We start from the raw sequence: 20,584 nt of genomic DNA on the forward strand, positions 1-20,584 counted from the left end.
ATTAATTCGACCTGCTAATGAAATGGGAAAAATGAACACCTTATGAAATCCTGCTTAGTGTGCTCCAGGAGTGTTTTGAAGTTGTGTTTAAACAGAGCCTTAAATGAGTGTGTGACCTTTATCCCCAAATAAGTAGAGACCTGATGCTCCACCTTAAACAGGAAATTGGCATACCCAATACCACCGTCTGCTAACTGATTAATGGGGAGGAGCACACTTTTTGTTAGGTTTAACTTATAACCAGAGAATGTCCCAAAACCTTTTAGCATGTCCAAGTGATAGGGTGTAGACTCCACAGGGTTAGATATGTATAAAAGAAGATGGTCTGCATATAAGGACACCTTGTGAGTTATGTCACCCCTTAGTATTCCCTTAATCCTCTCCTCAAGAGGCTCAATATCGATATCTAATACGAAAGGTGATAAACGGCAACCTTGCCTGGCCCTCATATGGAGAGGGAAGTAGCTTGAGGTAACATTGTTACAAAAGCCACTGAGAACTAGTTAAAAATCTTAATCCAGGAAAGGAATGATGGGCCAAACCCAAATCTCTCTAGGACTGTAAATAGATATTCCCACTCAACCCGGTCAAAAGCCTTTTCAGCATCAAGAGAGATGACAACCTCTGGCTGTAGAGTTGAGTGGGCAGAATAAAGAACATTAAATAGCCGGCACATATTATAGAAAGATTGTTTACCTGAGATCAAATCAAATATTATTGGTCACATACACATGGTTAGCAGATGTTATTGCGAGTGTAGTGAAATGTTTGTGCTTCTAGTTCCGACAGTGCAGCAATATCTATCAAGTAATCTAACAATTCCACAACAACAACCTAATACACACAAATCTAAGTAAAGGGATGGAATAAGAATATATACATATAAATATATGGATGAGCAATGACCGAGTGGCATAGGCAAGATGCAATAGATGGTATAAAATAGAGTATATACATATGGGATGAGTAATGCAAGATATGTAAACATTGAAGTGGCATTGTTAAAGTGACTAGTGATCCATTTATTAAAGTAGCCAATGATTTCAAGTCTGTATGTAGGCAGCAGCCTCTCTGTATTAGTGATGGCTGTTTAACAGTCTGATGGCCTTGAGATAGAAGCTATATTTCAGTCTCTCGGTCCCAGCTTTGATGCACCTGCACTGACCTAGCCTTCTGGATGGTAGCAGGGTGAACAGGCAGTGGCTTGGGTGGTTGTTGTCCTTGATGATCTTTTTGGCCTTCCTGTGATACCGGGTGCTGTAGGTGTCCTGGAGGGCAGGTAGTTTGCCTCCGGTGATGCGTTCTGCAGACCGCACCATCCTATGTTGAGCCCTGCGGTTGTGGGCGGTGCAGTTGCCTTACTAGGCGGTGATACATTCTGACAGGATGCCCTCGGTAAATGTTTGTGAGGTTTTTAGGTGACAAGCCAAATTTCTTCAGCCTCCTGTGCACCTTCTTCACCACACTGTCTGTGTGGGTGGACCATTTCAGTTTGTCCGTGATGTGTACGCTGAGGAACTTAAAACTTTCCACCTTCTCCACTGCTGTCCTGTCGATAGGGGGGTGCTCCCTCTGCTGTTTCCTGAAGTCCACGATAAATCTGGTTCGGTCAGAGGTAATTATATCAGGCATCACTGTCTCTAAACGGCACGAGAAGACCTTAGTGAGAATTGTATAATCTCAGCACAAAAGGTTTATAGGGCAGTGTGAGCCACAGTATAGGGGATTTTTGTTATTTTTAAACAAACCGCCTGGGTAAGTGTGTGGGGCAGTTTCTGACTAGAAAGGAATTCATTGTACATTGAGCTAAGGATAGGGGATAGTTTAGAGGAGAAGGCTTTATAAAGTTCAATAGGGAAGCCATCATGCCCATGAGCTTTACCGCTCTGCATGGACTGGATTGCCCGAGTAGCTTCATCGTCACTTATTGAGGCATCCATGTTAGTTTATTCATCTGAACTGAGACAGGGAATGTCCAGATTGTCCAGAAATGCATGCATACGAGATGTGTCTGGAAGAGCCTTTGACGAGCAGAGTAGAATTGCTTAAATTGATTGTTAATTTCTTTGGGATTGGTAGAAGTTAAATCAGCTGCAACACATATTTCAGGTATGGTGCTGCTATCAGCGGATTGTCGAAGCTGGTGAGATAACAACTTGCTCCGTTTGTTTAGTGGGAAGATTGTCAAATTCTGATTGGTGTAGCAGTCTCTCTTTGTAGAGTTCAGAAGAAGAGGCATATCTGTTGTCCACATTTAAAATTAGTTGAGATAGCATCGATAAGCATTTATTGCGCTGTTTGTTGTCATACGCTGTCTATGAAATAATTTGGCCCCTTAGCTATGCTTTTAACGACTAACACACAATAGAATGAGACACGTCAGGGGTGCAGTTGAGCTGTAAAAAGACATCAATGTGAGTTGATATGTATTTTTTATAGGCACTACAGGATAGTAGTAGCGGGTCATGTCGTGACTCAGCACTGTCCGGAAAGCGGATATTTAGCTAGACAGGGCTATGGTCTGAGATAAGGATGAAAAAAAACTGCTAAAATTAACTAAATACCTAGAAGAAAACCTTGGACCCCTATGCTGGCCTTCCCCCTGTTGGAAGGCTGTATCTACCTCTCCTAAACTAGAGCAAAATACTACCATGTTAAACTGAACCTCAGTAGAGCTCTATCCAGGGCGAACATAATCAATCTTACACATACGAAGGGATTCTGAAGGGAACCACCTCAGTTCTCTAATGTATCTTATGCAATATGCATATTTGAAAGATAATTAAACATATATATATATATATATATATATATATATATATATATTAAAGGAGGTATATGTTCCACAGTATTTTAGTGGGGTATCCTATTAAGACATGGAAATAGAGAGCTCAGTGGTTAGCCTTAGGTAGCGACTAGGCTAATTAGTATCGTGCCACCTATCGCCGAGGCTGTCCAGCTGTAGCTAGTTGGTAAAAGCGAATTGTGCCATGTACTGTAAATAAAATACTATTCAAACTGTATTGTCCTTGTGAGACCATATGCATACCATCATTATTCATCACATTAAATTAATGGAAGAATAATTGTCCTTTTTTGGCAATTGGGGGTGGCACTTTCTTAATAAGATATGAGTTCACTAGTTGGTCCTTAGTCACATTAGCATGGCTAGTGTAGGGCCAGGGGCAAAGTATGGGCCTACAATGGCTAGTTATTCCTATGTCACCTGTTCTCCTGTGGATGTAGGTGCACAACAATGTATTCTTTGGCCCTGGTTGGGTCCACGGATGTCTTCTGCTCGCAGGAGGGAGTAGTGATCTTCAGCATTGCTGGGTAGGGAATGCCAAACTTGGTGTCCAGACAGCGATGTAGGAGCCCCCTTACCTCATTGAAGGCTGACTTCTTCATTACTGCCGCTTTGTAGTTTGGGTAAATGCCAAACTTCTGGCCTTGTGATGCCTTACGGAGGACATCCTCCTTTTCCTGAAAGTAGTGTAATTTGACTAGGATGGGTTTGGGCGGCTACATCAGTCTGGGCCCATTCTTCAGTGCAGACTGTCAGCTTCTGTTCGCACGGTCAAGGTGGGGGCGTAATCGAGGCCTAGAATTTCCTGTAGCAGTTTAGCTATGAACAGGGTAGGCGGCAATCTCACACCGAAAATGTGACTGTTCCCCCGGCGTGGTCTGTTCTCGAGGTCCTCGACCTTGAAAGAAAATTTGATGACATCTGATGATAGCCAGGTGACTTGCTCTTCCAGTGTCACCACTTTGTCGGAGTAAGTATTTGCGCCACCTTCCAGGCTATTCAGACAGGTGTCCTGTTACTCCAAGTCTTTAACGGAGTCGTTTTTTGTGTTGACCTTGGTGGCGAGAGTAGCTATTTGTGCAGATAGGTCAGTGAATAGTGACTCCACCTTAGCCAGCACAGTCTGTTCAGACTTAATGATAGCCGCCATTACCTTGGCTAGGTCGGGGGGATCAGAGTCTGTGTCAGTGTTCGGTGAGCCTGAGGCTTTATTAGAGGCCTGCTCTTTGTGACTCGTTGCCAACATTTTATGATGAAAAGGCCAAAAATATCAGGGGAAAATTTTTTGATTTGATTCCTAATTAAATGTTATAAAATTAACGCGGTAGGGGAGGGGTCGGTGAAGTATTAATAGTAAATTGTAATTCCTGGAGAGGTGCACCGAGTGAAAACGCGTCTTCACAAGTTGCTGCTCAGCAGAGCCCCCCAACGTTGGGTTTTTTACAGAAAAGGAATGCCTTGGAGATCGACCAGTCGAACGCGATCAACCGGTTGGTGACCACTGCTCTAGAAAGTTCAGGAAGTTCAATCTCTTGCTTCTCTCTATAGGCTCATATTTCTGCACGGCGCGCAGTTTAGAAGGAACAAGTGAAAAAAAGGTATTTGAGACACAGCATATAACTCAAAGAAGCACTATTGATATTCCTTAAAGAACCCATCTTGCTCTGCACAGTGTTTGAGTTTCGGGCACCGATACTGCTAGTTCACCCTCGCCATCACCATCACTCTCTCATGTAAACAGTCCACACAGGGCCATCCATCAATGTCATTAGAAACATAGGTTAAGCTCGACGCTCTCCCCCGACCCAATGCTGCAATAGACACAAATGAATATGAACACTACCATTCAAAAGTTTGGGGTCACTTAGAAATGTCCTTGTTTGTGAAAGAAAAGCACATTTTTTGTCCATTAAAACTATATCAAATTGATCAGAAATACAGTGTAGACATTGTTAATGTTGTAACTGACTATTGTAGCTGGAAACTGCAATTTTTATTGGAAAATCTACATTGGCATACAGAGGCCCATTATCAGCAACCATCACTCCTGTGTTCCAATGGCACGTTGTGTTAGCTAATCACGTTTATCATTTTAGAAGGCTAATTGATCATTAGAAAACCCTTTTGCAATTATGTTAGCACAGTTGAAAACTGTTGTCCTGATTAAAGAAGCAATAAAACTGGCCTTCTTTAGAATGCAAATCAATTTATAACATTTTGACATGCGTTTTTCTGGATATTTTTGTTATTCTGTCTCTCGCTGTTCAAATAAACCTACCATTAAAATTATAGACTGATCCTTTCTTTGTCAGTGGGCAAACGTACAAAATCAGCAGGGGATCAAAAACCTTTTCCCCCCCTGTAAATGCTAGTAAAACCAAATGCATGCTTTTCCACTGTGCGCTGCCCACACCCGCCTGCCCGACTAGCATCACTACTCTGGACCACTACAAATACCTAGGTGTCTGGCTAGACTGTAAACTCTCCTTCCAGACTCATATTAAACATCTCCAATCCAAAATTAAATCTAGAATCGCAATAAAGCCTCCTTCACTCACGCCGCCAAACATACCCTCTTAAAATTGACCATACTGTGACCTGTATGCTCTAGTCGGCTGGCCCTCGCTACATATTTATCGCCAGACCCACTGGCTCCAGGTAATCTATAAGTCGATGCTAGGTAAAGCTCCGCCTTATCTCAGCTCACTGGTCACGATATCAACACCCACCCGTAGCACCTCTCCAGCAGGTATATTTCACTGGCCATCCCCAAAGCCAACACCTCCTTTGGCCGCCTTTCCTTCCAGTTCTCAGCTGCCAATGACTGGAACAAATTGCAAAAATCGCTGAAGCTGGAGACTTATATTTCCCTCATTAACTTTAAACATCAGCTATCTGAGCAGCTAACCGATCGCTGCAGCTGTACATAGCCCATCTGTAATTAGCCCTCCCAATCTACCTACCTCATCCCCATATTGTTTTTATTGACTTTTCTGCCCTTACACCCTTACAACAGTATTTCTACTTGCACATCATCATCTGCTCATCTATCACTCCAGTGTTAATTTGCTAAATTGTAACTACCTCGCTACTATGGCCTATTTATTGCCTTACCTCCTCACACCATTTGCACACACTGTATATATACTTTTTTTTATTGTGTTATTGACTATACGCTTGTTTATTCCATGTGTAACTCTGTGTTGTTGTTTGTGTCACACTGCTTAGCTTTTTCTTGGCCAGGTCGCAGTTGTAAATGAGAACTTGTTCTCAAATGGCCTACCTGGTTAAATAAAGGTGAAATAAATAAATAAAATAACCAGAATAGAAAGTGGAGTGGGAGGCCCCGGTGCACAACTGAGCAAGAGGACAAGTACATTAGAGTGTCTAGTTTGAGAAACAGATGCCTCAAAAGTCCTCAACTGGCAGCTTCATTAAATAGTACCCGCAAAACACCAGTTTCAACATCAACAGTGAAGAGGCGACTCCGGGATGCTGGCCTTCTAGGCAGAGTTGCAAAGAAAAAGCCATATCTCAGACTGGTCAATAAAAATAAAAGATTAAGATGGGCAAAAGAACACAGACACTGGACAGAGGAACTCTGCCTAGAAGGTCAGCATCATGTCTAAGTGACCCAAAACATTTGAACGGTAGTGTATGTATGGCAATAAGTAAGAAGACTGGGATGCATCCCAAATAGCACTCTATTCCCTATATAGCACACTTCCTTTGGCCAGGACACAGGGTGCCATTCAGGAAACAGGGTGCCATTTACAACAGAATGACACTCTTACACATGGTTGCACAAAAATGCGCTATAAGCAAATCACACCCCAAATCACTATAATGAGCCGCTGGCCCTACATTTTAATTATCACTACAGTCCTAAGTGACATGTGAGCCATGTCTATATGAGCCAAGTATAAATGTGCTAGTATCTTCAGCTCAGTACTTGATAGATGGACCGTGTCCTAAACAGCACCCTGTTCCCTATAGTGCACCCATAAGGTTAGAAAAGGGGATGTACTGGAACGACTGCATGGCAGGAGGGGCAGCGGATTGACTGAACATCAAGCCCTTCCATTCCCAGTCCCATTCTTCCTTCCTCTTGAACCTCCCCCTTGCTACCATAAACCTTCATCCATTTTACTCAGTTGCTAATTAATGAGCTAGGTGGTAATTAGTGTCGAAGGAGTATTCCCCATCCCTGCTTCCCATGCCCAGACAAAGAGTTATATTTCTCCCCGACTCTAGCATGTGGTGGTAAAAGCACTATAGAAAGTTAGCACTACAGCTCCAACAAATTGAAAATGCACTCTGTGTGATATTGTCTAGTCTGCACCCCCTTGGAAATGTAATTAGTGTAATAAAGAAATCCATAAAAGTCTGTTTGAGATATCTGCATCTGCGGTGGAAGGTGGCAGAGCTACAACGATGTTTTCAGACTACAAAATATCCCGAAAATCAGTATTTTCACGAAAACGTCTGTAGTGTCCGAACCATTTGGGCTACATATGACCCCTCTATGGAAAGATTAAATTCTCACGAACACGAGAGTGTTCTCCGCTTTGCTCTCCAACTCCCACAAGTCGGTACCGCCGATGTGCCAACTTCTGACTGTAGCGTCAGAACGGTTTGGGCTACACACTAAAGACGTCTAAATACTACGTTCAGTTTGCTCCTACCAGAACTTGGCTAGGCGTAGCGAATGTGCCTCGCATATTCCCTTAAAAATAAATTTGGTTATATTACTGTTTGTCCCTCTTGAAACGGCGTACACAACAACATACATTTACGCTTTCCTATAATAGTCAAGATAAATCAAGAGATCTGTCATTATTTCTGTCAATTTTGCAGAGAAGGTCATATTCACAAAATTTTACATCTAAGATGTTTGGTGCAGTGTCTCTCAAGTGAAAAAATGTGCATGAAAACTAGTTGTCCGTCTGCTGAACACCAAAACGAATGAAACTGTTTCGACTGGGAAGCATATGATAAACTCAATGAAGAAAAAACATTATTTTGCAATGGCATTGTTTTTTCTCCCGGTCAATTTGGCCAGCAACAATTTTATTTATTGTCTTTTTATTTTTTTATCTACCAAAAGCTGTCAATAACCGGCAAACAGAAACCTCTCTCTCTCTCTCTCTCTCTCTCTCTCACACTTTTTCTTATAAATATGCACACAGACACACACATAACGATAGGAAATTGTCTTTCTGAAAAACAATTAATTACTCTGAGCTTTTAACACAACGCACATTAGTGACATCTACTGGTCATCAATAAATATAAATAGACGTTTTTTCCACACAATATTCATCAAACTCCATGGCACAGTGTTTAGTCGCTGGTGTTAATAGCCTACAATCAGTTAGAATAACAGGTTTGTATTTTACATAAGGCCAAAACAATTTCCTTTAAGTTGACTATTTTGGAAAAACTCTAATTCTATGGCATTATTCAGGTTGCTTAAAACAGAAGTTTATACAATACCAAATAAAATAACGAATTTCAACAATGGGCAGAAAGTGTGATTTCACATAAAACTATCTCCGAATAGAGTGCCTTTACCAGGACTCGACCCCATACCCTGTCGTCTCTGAGTGTTTCTGACTCTACCTGCTGTGCTACTGTTCAATGCAGAAATTTGAACAAATCCTAACTTGGTTTCTAAGTACAGTATGGTGTCCAGTAAAGGTCGGCCTTTGAAAGCAACTTCGAATCGAAGAAAGGACCAGAACCACGGTGAAATCAGTGGGATCTCGCATTTTGCAACACACAGTTTGTATCAACCAAAGCTTCGGACGTTATTGATCACTTGATAATGTTACTTTGAAATGAGCATCGGTACATTGTATCAGATCAGTAGTGCTTTGAAAACTGCATCGGAGCTCCGGTATCAATCGTCCAACCACTAAACATACTCACGCACAGTCATCATCATGCACATCCTTTATCGTATTCAAGCACACAATCGACTCGCACATTCGCACAAACACATTTGTCTACAAAGCATTGCTTGAATCATATTGAAGGATGTCAGCTTGTTTCACAATGACACAGAGACAGAGACAGAGGGGGAGAGATAGAGACAAAACAAAAGGAGAGTGGAGATAACCAGATAGCCAGACAGACATTTGAGTTGTGACTCAGAATGCTAACGAGGCATTTCAGCAAAGAGAGGGTAGGAAGGTGTGACTAGAAACAGGAAAATGTGAGACGCAAATACTCTTTCATGCCTTCTGGTGCCATGATAGCGTGCTTTATGTGTGTAACAAAAGCAATCTGGGTAACACATTTTTGTATAGTCCGCTAATTTGGTGTTTACTTAAGTCATCCCTTTTTTGTTTCTTTTCACTGAAATTCACTATAGTTTAATAGTAATACTGTACAAATAACCAATATGTTTGCGCTGTCTACCCAATAAAGGTAGCCTGGAACCAGGCTATTACCATTACATTTAATTATTTGATATAAGTACCAGAAAGTGCCCATTATATCCACAATATACCAGGTATAATTCATACCAGCCAGGTTCATACCAATTGAAATGCCCTTTCATATTTGCATTCACGTGGAAAAACAGTCAATAAGCTTTCATCCAAAGCGTCTTACAAAACATTGACAATGACACATAATATATTCAGAGTGGCCCTGCAATATGCTCTTACCCACTGAGCCATTGGATCCCCAGTTCCCACCTCAGAAGCAGGCAGACCACTGAGGTTGGACGGTTGTCTGTCACAACAAGACTAGAAAAAAGTAGACATTAGGCCCAATGAAATTCCATCAAAGGTTCGAATCAAATCTTAGTTGAATCCAATTGATTTGTGTGGTACTTTTTGAGGTGAAAATCTAATTTGAGTTGAAACAAACGGACTGGTTACGGCACTTTCTTATAAACTTTGTTATACATTAGTCGCAAATCAATGTTTGAAGGAGAGAGAGAACATTTTCTCAAGTATCCTAGGTGAATGGAACTAAGATGCTGCCAATGATTTTGACTGGCCGGTCTTGTTAATGGATTGATTGTGTATGGTCTATGGTTTGACTGGGCATTTTTTAAATCAAAGATTAGGTACCCAAACCCATAAGACCAAACCCATAAGAAATGTTAATTAATTTGTTTCAGTACAATCTAAATAAAACTGTAACAAATATTACAGCAGGACGTCACTGAATATGTTGATTGGGTGTCTCGTTTGACGGACACAGTATACATGCAACCAACTGGTTTCCATTTTGTAGAACAAACACAATGAAAATAGTGCCTGTTGCCATGAATTTCAAACAAATAGCTCTGTCTGAGGAAAATCCTTGCAGTGTCATGTTTGAAGGAGAAGCATTTGGAGTTGGTGGTGAAGTTGGACCAAATCAATGACTGTTAACACAAAGTTTGTCTGCTGCTCTTGAGGATAAGAATAGAACAGATACAGAGCATGCTCAATTAAGTCTACAAGCCATATGGGTGCTTATGCTGAGCTAAAGGCTAACCCGAAATACACTGCTCAAAAAAATAAAGGGAACACTTAAACAACACCATGTAACTCCAAGTCAATCACACTTCTGTGAAATCAAACTGTCCACTTAGGAGCAACACTGATTGACAATATATTTCACATGCTGTTGTGCAAATGGAATAGACAACAGGTGGAAATTATAGGCAATTAGCAAGACACCCCCAATAAAGGAGTGGATCTGCAGGTGGGGACCACAGACCACTTCTCAGTTCCTATGCTTCCTGGCTGATGTTTTGGTCACTTTTGAATGCTGGCGGTGCTTTCACTCTAGTGGTAGCATGAGACGGAGTCTACAACCCACAGAAGTGGCTCAGGTAGTGCAGCTCATCCAGGATGGCACATCAATGCGAGCTGTGGCAAGAAGGTTTGCTGTGTCTGTCAGCGTAGTGTCCAGAGCATGGAGGCGCTACCAGGAGACAGGCCAGTACATCAGGAGACGTGGAGGAGGCCGTAGGAGGGCAACAACCCAGCAGCAGGACCGCTACCTCCACCTTTGTGCAAGGAGGAGCAGGAGAAGCACTGCCAGAGCCCTGCAAAATGACCTCCAGCAGGTCACAAATGTGCATGTGTCTGCTCAAACGGTCAGAAACAGACTCCATGAGGGTGGTATGAGGGCCCGACGTCCACAGGTGGGGGTTGTGCTTACAGCCCAACACCGTGCAGTCATTGGCATTTGCCAGAGAACACCAAGATTGGCAAATTCGCCACTGGCGCCCTGTGCTCTTCACAGATGAAAGCAGGTTCACACTGAGCACATGTGACAGACGTGACAGAGTCTAGAGACGCCGTGGAGAACGTTCTGCTGCCTGCAACATCCTCCAGCATGACCGGTTTGGCGGTGGGTCAGTCATGGTGTGGGGTGGCATTTCTTTGGGGAGCCGCACAGCCCTCCATGTGCTCGCCAGAGGTAGCCTGACTGCCATTAGGTACCGAGATGAGATCCTCAGACCCCTTGTGAGACCATATGCTGGTGCGGTTGGCCCTGGGTTCCTCCTAATGCAAGACAATGCTAGACCTCATGTGGCTGGAGTGTGTCAGCAGTTCCTGCAAGAGGAAGGCATTGATGCTATGGACTGGCCCGCCCGTTCCCCAGACTTGAATCCAATTGAGCACATCTGGGACATCATGTCTCGCTCCATCCACCAACGTCACGTTGCACCACAGACTGTCCAGGAGTTGGCGGATGCTTTAGTCCAGGTCTGGGAGGAGATCCCTCAGGAGACCATCCGCCACCTCATCAGGAGCATGCCCAGGCGTTGTAGGGAGGTCATACAGGCACGTGGAGGCCACACACACTACTGAGCCTCATTTTGACTTGTTTTAAGGACATTACATCAAAGTTGGATCAGCCTGTAGTGTGGTTTTCCACTTTAATTTTGAGTGTGACTCCAAATCCAGACCTCCATGGGTTGATAAATTGGATTTCCATTGATTATTTGTGTGATTTTGTTGTCAGCACATTCAACTATGTAAAGAAAAAAGTATTTAATAAGATTATTTCTTTCATTCAGATCTAGGATGTGTTGTTTAAGTGTTCCCTTAATTTTTTTGAGCAGTATATAAATGAATGGAGAAAAAAATGGATATCCAACACATCATCCAGTTCCGTAGATTTATTTGGCACAAACTGAGTGTGTGTGTGTGTGTGTGTGTGTGTGTGTGTGTGTGTGTCAGCATGTGGATGTCGCTCAGGGAAAATAACAAATTCATTTATAAAACTGAATGCGTTGCGGTACTGAGCAACTTAGGTCATCATATGGGTGCTTGGCCAAAGGGTCATCTAAAAATATGAATGTGTAAAAAAGAGCCAGAACTCATGTCATTGAGCTAAAATAGATTTATTTGACACACGCTCAGCGGAGGCATAGAACCGAAACGTATTGCTTGAGGAAAACCTAAAATCTCACAAAACTGAATCATGTGAAGTCAAATGTCTCCTGAAGTGTCTCTCGTAGATCTACTGTAACAGCACGAGGCCTGCAGACCTGGGTTCAAATAGTATTTTAAAGTGGAACTCACAGCATTTTAGCAACATGGAATATTTTTTAAATCTGTTCATATACACCCCCAGGAAGAATATGACACCTTTTTTTTCTGGCAATCAGATAAATTAGATATGGTCCTTTTCAGGTTTTCATAAATGTATAGAATGTTTGGGAATGACGTATAGTAAGGCATTTGTGAAAATTCTATAGCAATATAGAATGGGAAAGCCGCTGTTCGTTTAGATAAGTAATAGACACTGCAGTAAATAAAAAAACATAAAAAACATATATCCTGTCCAGGACCGGAGTCTACTCAGACTGGTGTGCCATAGCCAATCAGAGCTACAGTCGGCCTATATGCAAATTCAGTGTATTCAGAAAGTATTCAGACCCCTTCACTTTTTCCACATTTTGTTATGTTACAGCCTTTTTCTAAAATGTCTTAAATCGTTTTTGCCCCTGATCAATCTACACACAATACCCCATAATGACAAAGCAAGAACATGTTATTTGAAATTTTAGCAAATTTCTAAGATGCAAAAATACGAAATATCACATTTACATAAGTATTCAAACCCTTTACTCAGTACTTTGTTGAATCACCTTTGGCAACGATTACAGCCTCAATTCTTCTTGGGTATGACGCTACAAGCTTGGCACACCTGTATTTGGGGAATTTCTCCCATTCTTCTCTGCAGATCCTCTCAAGCTCTGTCAGGTTGGATGGGGAGTATTAATGCACAGCTATTTTCAGGTCTCTCATCAGATGTTAGATCGGGTTCAAGTCTGGGCTCTGGCTGGACAGCTCAAGGACATTCGTTGTCCTGTTGGAAGGCGAACCTTCACCTCTGCCCGAGGTCCTGAGCACTCTGGAGCAGGTTTTCATCAAGGATCTCTCTGTACTTTGCTCTGTTCATCTTTCCCTCAATCCTGACTAGTCTCTCAGTCCCTGCAGCATCCCCACAGCATGATACTGCCACCGCCATGCTTCATTGTAGGGATGACGCCAGGTTTCCTCCAGATGCAACGCTTGGCATTCAGGCCAAAGAGTTCAATCTTGGTTTCATCAGACCAGACAATCTTATTTTTCATGGTCTGAGAGTCCTTTAGGTGCCTTTGGCAAACTCCAAGTGGGCTGTCATGTGCCTTTTACTGAGGAGTGGCTTACTTCTGGCCACTGTACCATAAAGGCCTGATTGGTGGAGTGCTACAGCGATGGTTATCCTTCTGGAAGGTTCTCCCATCTCCACAGAGGAACTCTGAAGCTCTGTCAGAGTGACCATCAGGTTCTTGGTCACCTCCCTGACCAAGGCCCTTCTCCCCTGATTCCTCTGTTTGGCCGGGCGGCCAGCTCTAGGAAGAGTCTTGGTGGTTCCAAACTTCTTCCATTTAGGAATGATGGAGGCCACTGTGTTCTTGGGGACCTTCAATGCTGCAGAAATGTGTTGGTACCCTTCCCCAGATCTGCGCCTCGACACAATCCTGTCTCAAAGCTCTATGGACAATTCCTTTGACCTCATGGCTTGGTTTTTGCTCTGATATGCACTGTCAACTGTGGGACCTTATATAGACAGGTGTATGCCTTTCCAAATCATGTCCAATCAATTGAATTTACCACAGGTGGACTCCAATGAAGTTGTAGAAACATCTCAAGGATGATCAATGGAAACAGGATGCACCTGAGCTCAATTTCAAGTCTTATAGCAAAGGGTCTGAACGCTTATGTAAATAACGTATTTGTGTTTTTTATTTTTAATACATTTGCAAAAATGTCTAAAAACATGTTTTTATTTGTTCATTATTGGGTATTGTGTGTAGATTGATAACGAAAGCATTTAATTAAATCCATTTTAGAATAAGGCTGTAAAGTAACAAATTGTGGAAAAAGGGAAAGGGTCTGAATACTTTCCGAATGCACTGCAAGCCACTTGGCACAAGGGCCTGCCATCATTCACCTTGAACTTTACAGGCAGTAGCAACAGCGCGACTTCAGATCATTAGAACGCATTCACCAAAAGCCACAAAATACACCTGAATGGATTTCAGCAAATATGTAAATACCACGGGAGTCTTACATTTTGGAACTTCACAATCCTATTGATAAGACAACCATGAAGAGGTAGGCTCTCTCTTTCACAGTTATGCACATCAACAACAACAAAATCAACAAGTAATGCTAGTCAGAGCAGAATGAGCTAAAATCTAATGAGAGAATATTAGGGGAATGGGGAATAATAGCATGCTCTTCCTTCTGCAGCTTGCCTGCCAATGCATGCTTGTCCCAACCCAGGTTTTGACAATTGGATGGGAACTTGCCTGCCCGCCCAGCCATTTGATCGATGCCTAATACATTTGATTGACAACTAAGAGATATCCTAACTAGCATAGCTAGCTAGCAAAGCAATTAACATTTATTGTTTGCTAACCAAATGACACCTGTGCATCTCTAACTGTAGCCAACGAAAACTGATATGAGGAGAGACAGTTGGTCACTCACCCACTCCTCCAATGACATGATATTCTCCCAGCAGCTAGCTAGGTAATGTTAGGGACCGTGTTTTTAGCTTGCTAAATAAATAGCTAGCTACATAAATTGATTCGCTATCCTAGGGTTGTCAAAGTCAATCAGTGCACGGACCATATTGAAATAACTATGAATTCACGGGCCAGACATAGCCTATTTGCTTTTAGAAAAAAACGTGCATCTGCGACCCGAACTGGCCATTTGTTTTAATTAAAAAAATATGGCCCTTTATAATGTACAGTTATGTACATAAGGATGCTGTATACAGCATTTTAGCATATAAAACAATAAATAATAATAAGATATACATAATACTTGTCCAGCCTTTTCTGCTATGCTAATAGATGTGCATAATATGCTGCGACCCTAATAAAAAAGTAAGTATCTAATAACTCCAAATATCAAAACGTCGCTATAGGTTGTTGTAACATTTGAACTTAAAATATGTTTTTCATTTTGCACTGCATGAATCACCGGTGCGGTTGAATGCAACATTGCTGTGTGGTGCACTCAAATTGTAGCTATCGTAGTTGAGCAGCCAACCTAGGCTACTGCTCAAATGTTGCTGTAATAGGTCTACATATTTCTGTTGCATGGTGTTTTGTTGCAGGTTTTGCTTTATTGGTTATTAATTGTCAAGGTTTAAAAACTGAAGCCAGACTGCAACATTTTACTAGCCTAGCTTGGACTGTAAGGATGTGTCTGTACACTTTTCCCCTGCTGTGCGCTGTAAACAGGACACACAAAAGATGCTCAATTGAAGTTGAATTCACTGATGCGAGCTCATCAGGCTGTAATTTCATAAAGTAGATGACTCAACTGTTGACTCATTTATACTCATTTGTGTGTTCTATTCAGCCCGCGGGCCTTGTGTTTGATACATGTGTGCTAGCTTATTAGCCACGTTATGACTGACTTGTGATCATTGCCCTTGCTAGTTTGATTGTATTGACATTTCCAGCGTTAGTTACAGTCATCTGTTTTTGTTTAAAATATTGAGTGATTGAAACTGATACGGTGCATTCCGAATGGGCTTAGGCAGCAAAAAATGTACCAGGCCAGCTGTGACCTAATACAACCTAATAGCAATATTTTTTGGACTACCAAGAAATGTATTGGTGAATTATATTAATAACAAATTGAACTGCATCCATCTACAATTGAAGTCGGAAGTTTACATACACCTTAAACAACTACATTTTAACTCAGTTTTTCACAATTTCTGACATTTAATCCAAGTCAAAATTCCCTGTCTTTGGTCAGTTAGGATCACCACCTTATATTAAGAATGTGAAATGTCAGAATAATTGTAGAGAGAATGATTTATTTCAGATGTTATTTATTTCATCATATTCCCAGCGGGTCAGAAGTTTACCTACACTCAATGAGTATTTGGTAGCATTGCCTTCAAATTCTTTAACTTGGGTCAAATGTATCGGATAGCTTTCCACAAGCTTCCCACAATAAATTGGGTGAATTTTGGCCCATTCCAACTGACAGAGCTGGTGTAACTGAGTCAGGTTTGTAGGCCTCCTTGCTCGTACACGCTTTTTCAGTTCTGCTCACAAATATCTATAGGATTCAGGTCAGGGCTTTGTGATGGCCACTCCAATACCTTGACTTTGTTGTCCTTAAGCCATTTTTCCACAACTATGGAAGTGTGCTTAAGGTCATTGTCCATTTGGAAGACCCATTTGCGACCAAGCTTTAACTTCCTGACTGATGTCTTGAGATGTTGCTTCAATATATCCACATCATTTTCCTTCCTCATGAGGCCATCTATTTTGTGAAGTGCACCAGTCCCTCCTGCAGCAAAGCACCCCCACAACATGATGCTGCCACCCCCATGCTTCACGGTTGGGATGGTGTCCTTCGGCTTGCAAGCCTCCCCCTTTTTCCTCCAAACATAACGATGGTCATTATGGCCAAACTGTTCTATTATTTTTTCATCAGATCAGAGGACGTTTCTCCAGAAAGTGCAATCTTTGTCCCCATGTGCAGTTGAAAACCGAAGTCTAGGTTTTTTTATTGCGGTTTTGGAGCAGTGGCTTCTTCCTTGGCTGAGCGGCCTTTCAGGTTATGTCGATATAGAACTCATTTTAATGTGGATATAGATACTTTTGTACCTATTTCCGCAAGCATTTTCATAAGGTCCTTTGCTGTTGTTCTGGGATTGATTTGCACTTTTCGCACCAAAGTATGTTCATCTCTAGGAGACAGAATGCATCTCCGTCCTGAGCGGTATGACGGCTGCGTGGTCCCATGGTGTTTATACTTGCGTACTATTGTTTGTACAGATGAACGTGGTACCTTCAGGTGTTTGGAAATTGCTCCCAAGGATGAATCTCTTGGCTGATTTCTTTTGATTTTCCCATGATGTCAAGCAAAGAGGCGTTTGAAGGTGGCCTTGAAATACATCCACAGGTGCACCTCCAATTGACTCAAATGATGTCGATTAGCCTATCAGAAGCTTCTAAAGCCATGACATCATTTTCTGGAATTTTTCAAGCTGTTTAAAGGCACAGTCAACTTAGTGTATGTAAACTTCTGACCCACTGGAATTGTGATACAGTGAATTATAAGTGAAATAATCTATCTGTAAACAATTGTTGGAAAATTGTGTCATGCACAATGTAGATGTCCTAACCGACTTGCCAAAACTAGAGTTTGTTAACAAGAAATTTGTGGAGTGGTTGAAAAATGAGTTTTAATGACTCCAACCTAAGTGTATGTAAACTTCCGACTTCAACTGTATTGTGCCAACAATGCCTCATTGAACGTCATGGAATTTTGAGTCAAACAGAACCTATTTTTAAATCCGCTTATAAAGTTGGTTTTGAAGCATAAACTGCGAATTTTATATTTTTTACTGATATTGTTGTCTGTTTCATATCTGCAAAGTAGTTAAAACGCTGTAAGTTCACCTTTCAGTGCTTGATTGAGCCTGCCTGGAGTGTTTGAGCCTGCCTGGGTGTGCACATTTGGGACTATTCCATTGATAACGTTGTGCCATACAAGCTCAATCAAGCGTAGAAGGAAACAAATACTTTTTGAACCCAGGTCTGGATGAGAGAGAGTATATCAATCCCAGTCCTTCCAATACCTCCACTGGTACATAACATTACTGTCAGGACTGTGCTATCAGTGGGTTGCAGGCACTGCTTAGGATGGGCCAAACTGCCCTCTTCTCTTCTTTTCTCTCTTTCTTCCCATCCTCATTAGCATACTCGTCCTCCAATATGAGTTTACTCTCCCTCTCTCCCTCCAGTCTCTGAATCTTTTCCCCCAAAATTTGAATCTTCTTGAATGTCTTCTTTCTCTCCTTTGTTTCCTTTGAAGATGGACATACGTATGCTATACATAAACTTGTACTTGCACGTATATTCTCTTCCAACCTCTCTAGCACTGATTTGGCAGATAGTGGCTAGTTTTCAAGAAGGTTATACTTGCAATGATCGTGAAATGTAGTTGTTTTGCCTACTTTAGTTGAATGCAATGATTGTTAGTCGCTCTGGATTCGAGTGCCTGGTAAATGACTAAAATAACTCTGACTCTACCCACTCTACGCACATGCATGTTGTGAGAGGGTGTTTTTCCTCCATAGACCCTGGATATTGATCTCTGTTGTCTCTGTTGCAGGTGTAAAGAGGGTTACCATGGACTACGCTGTGACCAGTTCGTACCCAAGACGGACTCCATCTTATCTGACCCAAGTACGTCTTCCTGTATTGATCCTGCATAAAAGTTAAAACAAAAGAGTGTTAGGGAATTATCTGTCTTCAATTTTTAATTTATTTAGCTAGGCAAGTCAGTTAAGAACAAATTCTTATTTACAATGACGGCCTTGGAACAGTGGGTTAACTGCCTTGTTCAGGGCCAGAACAACAGATTTTTACCTTGTCAGCTTGGGGATTTGATCTAGCAACCTTTTGGTTACTGGCCCAACGCTCTAACCACTAGGCTACCTGCCGGGGGGTGGCAGGTATGCAGGGGTGTGGCAGGTAGCCTGGTGGTTAGAGCATTGGGCCAGTAACCGAAAGGTTGGTGGATTGAATCCCCGAGCTGACAAGGTAAAAATGTGTCATTCGGCCCCTGTACAAAGCAGTGTTCCCTGGTAGGCCGTTATTGTAAATAATAATTTGTAATAATTTGTAATAATTTGTTGTTCTTAACTGACTTGCCTAGTTAAATAAAGGTTACATTTTTATATATACCTTATTACTCTGGTCAAGATAAATACAAACTTACTGAGCCAGGCTTCACATTATCTCCTCCAGCAAAGGAGACACAAACTGTGTAGGCCAGAAGACACACAAACACATCAAATCGTTGTTTAACTTTATCTCGTCAAAGAAGAGAAAGTATCCTTAAGTTTACTTTCTTTTGTTTAAAAGTACTTCTAGCATTTTAGCTTTAAGTGTGTTTGTTTACCCCTTGCGTATACTCAGTGTTGCTGCAATGTCATTGAAATTATTCCAAATCTGATATGCCAAAAATATGTCATTACCTTTCTCTGGAATGATGGATATTTTCATTACCTTACAATATCAACATTTAATTAGTACATTAGTACATTTGGATTCAAATTCATTTGCATTTATCTTTTAAGTGGTATGAATTGCTTGAGTGTAACACGTGCAGTGTCCTTCTGTTGGAGAATTAGAATTGAGAAAGTAGATGTGGCCATCACACTAACTTGAAATCAATACAAAGCTCATTACAGTTTAGTTAGTACCAAGGATTTGAACCGGTTCAGGGAACGGAACTGAAAAACAGAAAATAACTACATTATTTGAGGAACAGAATTCGAAACGAAAGCGATCTATAGTGTTCTGTAACAGAACTGTTATTTTAAAAGCATGGGAACTGGTTAATAATGTTATTTTACGTTCCGGGCATTTTTGTCCAGTCCCACAAAAATCCTTACAAAATGCCTATGCAAAGCACTCACTAAGTCACTTGGAAACTTATTCCAGCATCTGCCTGCTAGCTGAACATTTTTGTTAGTGGGTGTGCGTGTAGGCTACCTGCCTCTCTCCTCTGAAGAATAGGTTACTGTAGCCTAGAGACAACATTACAAGCATGATTCAGAAAATAGGGAGAGACGTTTAAAAGAATGGATTAACTTTTTCAATGCTACTGTAGTTAAGGATACTATAGTTATTATGTTTCACGTTGAATTTATTAACTGCAAAAGGGTTAGACTTGTTTTTAATTCTAGTGCTGCACTGCACACACAAGCGTGTTAGCTAGCTAACGTTAAACCAACTTGGAAGTTCAAAGACATTCAAAGTTCCTCCATAGAAGCCGCTCCTCTGTAGGTATAATTCTTTGGGCCTAATTCAGATAATGTAAGTCATAACAAGAAGCCCAGCTCACAAAGACAAGCTTCCTCCATCCTCTCACGCACTCCCCTCACCTGCAACATTTCAGTTTTATCTTGCACCCTACACTGTGACTGGCAGCACAGTGGGTGCGTTTGCCTTTCATTATGATTAAACCATGCTGTTATGGCAAAGTACAACTTGCTCTTAACGACTTTCCTATACAGTTTAAATCACTTACCCGCTCCATAGCAAGCTGCTCTATCCACACTGATTGGTGAAGTAATGTAATGTTGAATTAAATGTAACAAACATTTTGATTTCAGAGGTTTAAAAATGAACGGAAAGGAACAATATAAACTGGTACTTTGTTTTGGTTTGAACTGGTTAAGAAATGTACTTTGCTGGTCAGAACAGTGGAA

At 41.5% G+C, this 20,584-nt stretch overlaps 1 protein-coding gene across 1 annotated transcript in view; it reads left to right on the forward strand.

The window, feature by feature from the left end:
• The window catches only part of nrg3b (neuregulin 3b), a 428,509-nt gene that overhangs the window by 288,237 nt on the left and 119,688 nt on the right, over positions 1-20,584 (forward strand). Inside the window, exon 3 of the mRNA XM_029714064.1 lies at positions 18,478-18,551. Coding sequence (XP_029569924.1) covers positions 18,478-18,551 — 74 coding nt within the window. The remainder of the gene's footprint in view (positions 1-18,477; positions 18,552-20,584) is intronic.

This window comes from Salmo trutta, chromosome 2 (assembly GCF_901001165.1).
Source record: "Salmo trutta chromosome 2, fSalTru1.1, whole genome shotgun sequence".
Lineage (NCBI taxonomy): Eukaryota > Metazoa > Chordata > Actinopteri > Salmoniformes > Salmonidae > Salmo > Salmo trutta.